Source organism: Geotrypetes seraphini, chromosome 10 (genome assembly GCF_902459505.1).
Source record: "Geotrypetes seraphini chromosome 10, aGeoSer1.1, whole genome shotgun sequence".
Lineage (NCBI taxonomy): Eukaryota > Metazoa > Chordata > Amphibia > Gymnophiona > Dermophiidae > Geotrypetes > Geotrypetes seraphini.
The window spans coordinates 138,081,066-138,089,892 of NC_047093.1; the positions used below are offsets into that span (position 1 = coordinate 138,081,066).

The 8,827-nt window shown below is 46.7% G+C and overlaps 1 protein-coding gene across 2 annotated transcripts; it reads left to right on the plus strand.

The window, feature by feature from the left end:
* The first annotated feature begins 320 nt into the window (after positions 1-320).
* Positions 321-5,453, plus strand: LOC117368522 (uncharacterized protein ZSWIM9-like). 2 transcript variants are annotated; one of them, XM_033962259.1, is made up of 3 exons: positions 321-437; positions 2,029-2,279; positions 2,760-5,453. In XM_033962259.1, exons 1-3 carry the CDS (start codon positions 432-434, stop codon positions 4,147-4,149), a joined length of 1,647 nt encoding a protein of 548 aa, XP_033818150.1. In that variant the 5' UTR covers positions 321-431; the 3' UTR covers positions 4,150-5,453. The 2 variants fall into 2 exon arrangements, with proteins under 2 accessions (XP_033818150.1, XP_033818149.1); XM_033962258.1 differs by having other exon boundaries at positions 322-437; positions 2,034-2,279.
* The last annotated feature ends 3,374 nt before the right edge of the window (positions 5,454-8,827 follow it).

Consider the following 8,827-nt stretch of genomic DNA (forward strand, 5'->3'; position numbering starts at 1 on the left):
AGTACAGGTAGATCAGTACAGTTAGGTCATAGTTACACAGTAAATACATAGTTATAAGTACAAGTAGGTCATTATTGATGCATCATTATGCCCCAGGAATTGCATTGGACAGCTTAGAAATGGGCTTTTACAATTACCATTTCAGTTACTTCTGGGTTGGCTCCCTGTCTTGACACAGAGGTGTTATCACATACAAAGCTGTCATGCAAATAAAATGATCTTAATCTCTATCCTGAGAACCTGAATGGCTCTGAAGCTGGAGGGTAGTAGAATTAATGCAGGCTGTTAGCACTGCTGCAGCAGAGAGAGGGTTAACTGGGAGCTCTATAGAGTGGGATGGGAGGGTTCAGCTTCCTCTTCCAGGCCCTGCTGCATTATGGGATTGCTGGACTGGCTCTGGCTGTGCAGAAGGAAGGCACTGGAGTCTGGAGATGTGGGTAAGTGGGGAGAGACTGGGATGTTGGGGCTGTCTGTCCATCCCACCCTGGAATCCCTGGGATGTGGCAGGCTGTGCTCAGCACCCTCCTCTCCCTTCTGATGCAGTAACCAGAAGGCTGTATTTCTCTGCAGGATGCTTCAGCCCCTGTCAACTCCCTCTTTGCCTAGCAAGTGACTTGTGTGCCTGGGTTTATATTTTTCCGTGCAAAATAGATAACTGCAAATAACACAGTCATGCACTCTGTAAATAAAACCGGGCAGACTTGGGAGAGCCTTTGCTGATCCCTGGAAATTAACTGTGAGGAGCAGATCTGCATTTTGCAATCTGCAGGGTCCTTGTGACCTGTTCGGGGCAGGTTGCTGGGCTCCAAGTACGGTGTACCATGTTCTGACCCAGTTTGGGTTGTCTTACGTGGCCTTGATGCAGAGTTAGAGGGGGGTGCTGGTGGACTTCAAGCAGCAGAGAAGGGTTTTCCTCCAAACCCCCTACTTCTCTCCTTGCTGTTCGCAACTCTATGATCAATTTGATATGTAACCACTTGAAATCTCTGTCTAACTAATGTGAACCGCCTAGAACTCTTCGGGGTATGGCGGTATACAAAAATAAAGTTGTTATTATTATTATTATTACATTTCACTAGTATTTGTGAATCGCTAATATTCCCCATAAGAAGTCTGATTAGGTGGTACAGTGCTCCCCTGCGAATTTGCAGTCCTCGGTCATTCGCGGTATTTTCCAACCGTGAATGACCGGGCAGGAGAGGGCAGCCGGAGCGCCGGTGAGTGAAGGAAATCACTCGGGGTATGCTCCGACCGCCTCTTCCTGTACTAAAGTCAGGCCTCACCAATCAAGGAGCTGCGTGTCAAAGCAGCTCCTGATTGGTGAGGCCCGGCTTTAGTACAGGAAGAGGCGGTCGGAGCATACCGTGAGTGATTTCCTTCACTCGCCGGCGCTCCGGCAGCCCTCTCCTGTCTCCCCTGCGGTTTTTCAATGGAACCCCCGCGAATATCGGGGGAGTATTGTATAACAAATTTTTAATAAACTTGAACTTGATTTACAGAAAGCAGAAACTGGTCATACCCAGGAGCTACATTATTACATTCAGTGCAAGCATAGTGGTCACAATCTTACATGGGGGTCTTGACATTATCGAATGGGTTAGCATGTTTTTATCTCTCCCTTTTACTATGCTCCAACACTCGTAGAATTCCAATGAGCGTCGGAATATTTAGCGCTCTGGACCATGGTAGAAACCCCTACCGCGGCTTAGATGTTCATTTTGGTGGCACGTCTTTCTTGAGAATGTAGTTTCTTTCTGATAAAGGAGTCATTTTGCAAGTACACTCCCCCCTCTATATTCAAAGTGGTTAGGGGCACAGCCCCCTCGCGAATAAGAAAAATTTGAGAATTTAAGGCCGATTCTGAACCACCCCTGCCTCCCTCCCACCTCACGGACCTCTCCAGTTTATAAAATAGCGCTGAGTGTCCTTTTTTTTTGGCATCCAAATTTGGGTGCTATTTACTGACCCCCTAGTCATTAACGCTCTTCCCCTCTCCTTTCTTGTTTACACTTCCCCACCTTTTACCAGTCTAGCACTGTGATGGATGAGAAGGAGCTTCGTGGGAAGGAGTTTTTCTCTTTGGAGGAGTTCAGCTTGTTCTTCGACGGCTGGTGCGAGCAAAGGAAAGTCCTGTTCTTCGTCAAGAACTCTCTGCCTCTCAGCAAGTGCAAGTGGGCCTGCGACCCTCCCAGGCCTGAAGTGGTGGATGCCCTCAAGTACAGCTCTGTCCGCCTCGTCTGCAAAGACAGAAAAGGAGCCACCGGCAAGGTGGAGCCAGGGTAAAAGCTGAAGCCTGTGCCACGCTGATTTGGCGAAGATAAAAGCCATCAAGATGGCAGAAAAATGATGACAATGAGACATCAGTATGGCATGTAAAGGCTTATTAAAAGAACACAGTCCTGACACGACCACATTTCAGCAGATGCCTGCATTGTGGGTATAGTTCCTTCTGCGTGTGCTCTGTTGCCGTACAGATGGTAATCACACCAACTACTGGTTTCTAAAAGAAAATTTTTAGAGACATAATCTGGCCAACTGCTAGCGTCCACATAGTACATTTTTTCTATAAAACTTTGTGCCTTACTGGTGTCTTTGTCATCATTTTTTTTAGCAACGGGGCTAAACCAGCCTGTCTCTGGTGGTCTGGTGTGATCTTGTGCCCTACCGGGCATTAGAAGACAAGAAAAGGAAATGGTAGACAAGTTGACCAGCCTCTAGTAAACTGATACACACACATGTTTTTTTGTCTTCCCTTGCAGAGTACCGAAGATGCAGAACCAAGACCTAGAAAAGAAGGGGACTGTAGGTTGCACAGCCACGATCGTCCTGAAGATGAATCATGAGAAGGACCGCCTGGTGGTCGCCGACTGTCAGCTGAATCACACCCACCCACTGTGCCCCATTGAGTTTTCCTATTACTATAGGAAGGGTTTCCTCATGGCTAATTCCTGCCTTCCCGTACGCACCACCAACAAGATCTCCAAGCAGTTCGTGGATGCCCAGGAAATTCAGCGTCTGCTAAGCTACTGCAAGACCCGGGACAATGGGGTTAAGGACACCCTCAAGGCCCTGGACAGCCTCTTTACTGATGACCCTGGGTCCAAAGTCAAACTGGTGTTTGTAGAAAACAAGGTGGTCATCCAGACGGTCTTCTTCCTCACTTCTATGATGAGGTCCTTCTGCCAATGCTTCCCATTGGTCCTCTTCTTTGACCACATGGTAAGCTTCAATGAAGAGTTTGACCTCTACACCGTGCTGTGTGTGGATGACTTTGGGCAGGGGCGGGATTGTGCCTACTGTGTGACGCAGAAAGGGACACCGAATGTGCTTCGCTTCACCCTGGCCTCGCTCCTCCAGAGCGTGCCGGGCATGAAATTCAAAGTGCGGTGCATGACACTGGGGGTGGACATCAAAGAACTGGACGTAGTGAAGGAACTGTTACCGCGCGCCAGGGTCCAGATCTGTCGCCCTCAAGTCCTGGAGACCTTGTTCAGCAAAGCCCAGGAGATGGGAGCACCAGAGGATGAGAAGCTGCGGCCCCTTCTCTCTGAAGTAGCCGAGTCCAGTTCTTTGGAAACTTATAGTGAGGCACTGAGAAAGATGGAGGCCACTTTGCCCGAAACCTTCATGAAATACTACCACAAACACTGGCATCCATGCTGTGAGATGTGGGTGGAATTTGGGGCTTTTGAGCAAGTGCGGGATATTGATGCTAGTGAACTCATTAGTCAGCACAAACAGAAGCTGCTGGCAGGCCTCAATCCCTGCTCGACGGTAGACCAGTGTATTTTGGACCTTGTGACTATCCGGACCTCAAAGGAAGAGGTGAAGACTCTCAATGAGGACGAGGTGGCCACCCGCTACTACAGCATCTGCAACCCAGAGCCAGCTAGCCTAATCAAGGAAGAGCTGAGTTTTGCCACGTATGGGGCCTACAACATCAGGGAAACTATGGAGGGTTTTGTCCTCTACGATGGTGTCTCTGAGTTCTCAATGGACTTGAGCCTAACTTCCTGCAGCTGCTCCATCCACACCTCCAGCCTCTTGCCTTGCCGGCACCTCTTTGCTACTCGTCTGCGGAATGGGGAGCCCCTCTTTGATATGTCCCTCCTCCAGAAAAATAAAGCAGCCCTGATAAACATTTCGTAGGATCAGGCGACTTCCTACGTCCTCTTCTTTCCCCCCCCAACACCACCTTGTATTTTGGCCTCTACATGTACTTTGTAAGTTGTGGCATTAGCTTCCAAAATTTGGTGTGGGCTTTCCTTCTATAGTTCCCATTCTAAGCTTGCAATGATACCAATGGGCAGGTGAATCAATCTGAGAGATGGTAAAAAACTTTCACGGGAGATGTGGAACTGAAACGGAGTGGTAGCCAAGCTTACGTCTGTCTCTGGCTGCCTCAGGTTGGTTCCCTGCCACGTCCTGATGACGGGAAGTCCAAAAGAGGTATCAAAATCCGCAGCAGTGCAGATGTAGAAATACGAGCAGATCTCAGATAAATGATGAATTCTTTATTACAAATTTCTTTAAAAGCACCTGACGTGGCCACGTTTCACCCCAAACAGGGCTGCATCAGGGGTAATAATCTAAAACATACAAATTAAATCAACAAACAAAAAATACCAACAATTTTATACGGGGCAAAGAAATAAATAAAACCCATTGATGCAGCTCTGTTTTGGGCGAAACGTGGCCCACGTCAGGTATTTTTAAAGGAATTTGCAGTAAAGAATTCATCTTTTATCTTATCTGGTTTCCGCTCTCATTTCTATGTCTACACTTTCTGGTAACAGCTAGGTCTTCATAAATGTGGCAGATAACCCACCAGTGTCAGCTCACGTCCATTTGGTTCCTGTGAGAGGCAGCTTCAGGTGCCGAGGCAAAAATGAACTCCACCCGCATGGCTGCCTACAGAGGTTTCAAAGGAAATTCAGGGTTATCATTTAAAGAGCTTGAGAGACAGAATTGTAAGCTGGTCACCTGTGTTATATGCAAGCCTGTTTCATGCATATTCATTAGGGATATACTGAAAACCTGGCTGGCGGTCTCTCGGGACAGGTTTGAGAACCACTAGGTTAGCATACAGGTTGATCTTTGTGTCAGGTTCGGGTAGAGTTGACAACTGGCATAATATCATAATACAGGGGTGTCCAACCTCGTTTCCAGCTGGGTGTTCAGGATTTCCCCAGTGAATACACGAGACAGATTTGCATATAACGGAGGTGACAGGAAGTCAAATCTCTCTCATGCATATTCATTAAGGGATATCCTGAAACTCAACTGGCTGGTAGTCCCACAGGTCAGGTTTCAGGTACACAGGGCTGCAATTGTGCATTGTCAACTATAGAGCTTAAAACAAAACCTTGAAGGAGGTAAGTGACTTCTCTGTTGACCCCCAAGACAGAAAATGTAGCTGTCCCCTTGTGGAAGAGATTTTATTCATGGGATTTTGCATTACCTGAGGATCTCAGAGCACCACGGAGTACGTTGGGTTAGATGACCATTTCAACTCTTCTGCAATTTGATTCACCAACATCAACACATAAGAATTGCCGCTTGCTGGGTCAGACCAGTGGTCCATTGTGCCCAGAAGTCCACTCACGCGGCAGCCCTTAGGTCAAAGACCAGTGCCCTAACTGCGACTAGCCTTACCTGAGTACGTTCTGGTTCAGCAACACCGGGATTTAGGGAGGGAAATTCTTGGGACCATAGCAGAACACTATTTGAAAATGTCAAATGAGATTTCTTTGTACATACCACACACACACACCAAAAAAAAAAAAGTTTCTACAAATAAATCCATTTATTTTCCTTTTCCGAGTCCTTGCCATTTTTCAGAGACAGGAATATTTTGGGGACTACTGAAATGCAGGTTTCGTCACCTGGCTCAGTGTCAGAAGAAATAGGCTAAGCCCTCTTCCCCTCCAAGTGCATGAATGAAATGGCAGTTGTGAGTGTTTTTGAGGGTAAATCATTGATAAGAATCGGACCTGTTTGTTTATTATATACTAGCTGATGCCTCGGCTTTGCACGGGTATTTAATTATAGCAATAACACTGTAAATGGATTCAAATAAAGATACTTTATAGTGGTGAATGAAAGTATTTTTTTACAGCTTAATCAAAAGTACAATATTCAAATTATAAAGTGAAATATTTGACAAAATGAATACAATACAACTAACGCAAAACGTGATTATAAACAACAATTTTAGTTTCACCTCCTGGAGCAAGAACATATAAATTCTTGGGTGAACCCACCCTTGAGCAAGCAAAATAGAGTTGTGGGCCGTGAGACCCCCAGAACATATCACCCCAGGTAGTGAGGGATCTGCATACCAAGTTTCGTCCAAATTGGTCACAGTGAGAATGGCAGCTTTTTACATTTTTTCCATTGACATGAATGGGTGAAATCTGATTTTCTGTTTGTAGCTCCGCCCACGTGTGCAGGAGGGCCGCGAGACCCCCAGAACATATCACCCCAGGTAGTGAGGGATCTGCATACCAAGTTTCGGTCAAATCGGTCAAGCCGTTTGTGAATTACTGTGAGAATGGCAGCTTTTTACATTTTTTCCATTGACATGAATGGGTGAAATCTGATTTTCTGTTTGTAGCTCCGCCCACGTGTGCAGGGGGGCCGGGAGACACCCAGAACATATCACCCCAGGTAGTGAGGGATCTGCATACCAAGTTTTGTTCAAATCGGTCAAGCCGTTTTTGAATTACTGTGAGAATGGCAGCTTTTTACATTTTTTCCATTGACATGAATGGGTGAAATCTGATTTTATGTTTGTAGCTCCGCCCACGTGTGCAGGTGGGCCGCGAGACCCCTAGAACATATCATCCCAGGTAGTGAGGGATCTGCATACCAAGTTTCGTTCAAATCGGTCAAGCCGTTTTTGCGTGATCGCGGCACATACACACATACATACCTCCGATTTTATATATATAGATATAAAAAGTGATCTAATCTAATCCTTAGGTTTGTATACCGCATCATCTCCGTGTTCGTAGAGCTCGGCGAGGTTTACAGTAGAAGAAATAAGGAAGGAACTACAACAGAGGGTTAGAGGTAGAAGTGTGAAGAAAATTTAGAGGACTTGGGATGCCAAGATATAAGAGTTTCCTTGATTCCTAATTTGGAGGGAGACTTACATTTTTGAGAAAAGCCAGGTTTTCAGATGTTTGCGGAAAACTTGGAGAGAGCTCAAGTTCCGAAGAGGGGAGGTAAGGTTGTTCCAGAGCTCAGTGATTTTGAAGTGGAGGGAGGTCCCTAGCTTTCCTGTGTGGGAAATGTCTTTTAGCGAGGGAAAACATTGTATACAGAAACATTTTGCAATAAAATGGGACAGTCCAATTCTAAGAATGATCAACCTTCCCACCCCATCACCTCCTTTTCTTCCATCAGTCTTCCCTTCACCCACTGTCCCCATGTATAAGAATCGCCATACTGTGGTAAGAGCGGGTAGCGTAGCTGGTTTTAAGAAAGATTTGGACAATTTCCTGGAGGAAAAGTCCATAGTCTGTTATTGAGAAAGACATGGGGGAAGCCACTGCTTGCCCTGGATCGGTAGCATGGAATGTTGCTACTCCTTGGGTTTTGGCCTGGATTGGCCACCATGAGAACAGGCTCCTGGGTTTGATGGACTATTGGTCTGACCCAGTAAGGCTATTCTTATGACCATCAAGCCCAGTATCCTTCCAACATTGGCTAACCCAAAGAGTAGCAACATTCCAGAGCTGAGATTGTGATGTCATAATGCCTCATTCCACCAATGCCTAAGAGCCAACCCCATCAGTGATGTCACAAAGGATTGTGCCCATTCACAAGATGCATTTGCCTCATTGAAACAAAGTATCAAGAAAAGTGTGGCATCACTTGAAAGTTTCATGGCACCACCACATCTTTCTCTTCTTGGTTGGGCTGAGAACTTTTCAGCGTCCACTCATATTGTGATGTCATAATGCCTCATTCCACCAATGCCTAAGAGCCAACCTCATCAGCGATGTCACAATGGCTTGATTGTCCCAGACTTAGCTCACATAAGACCGAAGGTCCAGCAAGCCCAGTATCCTATTTCTAACAGTGGCCAACCCAGGTCCCAAGTCCCTAGCCAGAAAAATCAGTAAAGAGTGACATACTTTACAAAATTGCACTTAGCGCTTATTCCCAGCTCTAAAGTGCCGGACTTATGCCTGCTGAAACCTAATGTAAATGCTGGCGCCCAAGTTAGGTGTGCTGAGGCTGTATTCTGTAACAATGCCTGTAGCTTTTTGGAACACCCCTGACACATACATGTCCCTTCCGTGGCCACACCCCCTTTTGAGTTACATAGGTACCAAGCCTTAAAGAACAGCAGTCAGTGGTGGAGCAAGGGGTGGTGGCGCCCAGCATCGCCACACCATGCAGTCCCCCCACTCTTCCCCGCCGCTCAAGCCCCCCCTGCATACTTTTTGAAATGTCTGCCAGCACAAGCGGCATCTCTCACCTGCTGCTCGTGTCTGTGTCAGCGCACTTCTGATGTCACGTCCTGGTCAGACCAAGAAGTGATGGCAGAAGCCAGCGTGAGCAGGAAGTAGAAGATGCTGCTCAAGCCAGAGATCATTTAAAAAGATTTGTGTGTGGAGGGGGGGGGTGGAGAGAAGAGGCGCTGGCACCCCTTGCGAAGATGGCACCCAAGGTGGTCCACCCCACCCCCTACTACACCACTGCACACAGTGGCACCCAATTATTGTTGATATTAACCAATTAATTTGTGCATATATCTCAAACGCCTGCCCAAATTTTGGCATGCAAATCAAGGCTTTAGACATAGAATCCGGCC

Bases quoted from the DNA above. Each gene is read 5' to 3' on its own strand.
- LOC117368522 (XM_033962258.1), top strand. From the start codon at position 337: ATGGGAGGGTTCAGCTTCCTCTTCCAGGCCCTGCTGCATTATGGGATT. The intron at 438-2,033 runs GTAAGTGGGGAG...TTACCAGTCTAG, and splicing joins ACTGGAGTCTGGAGATGTGG to CACTGTGATGGATGAGAAGG. The intron at 2,280-2,759 runs GTAAAAGCTGAA...CTTCCCTTGCAG, and splicing joins ACCGGCAAGGTGGAGCCAGG to AGTACCGAAGATGCAGAACC.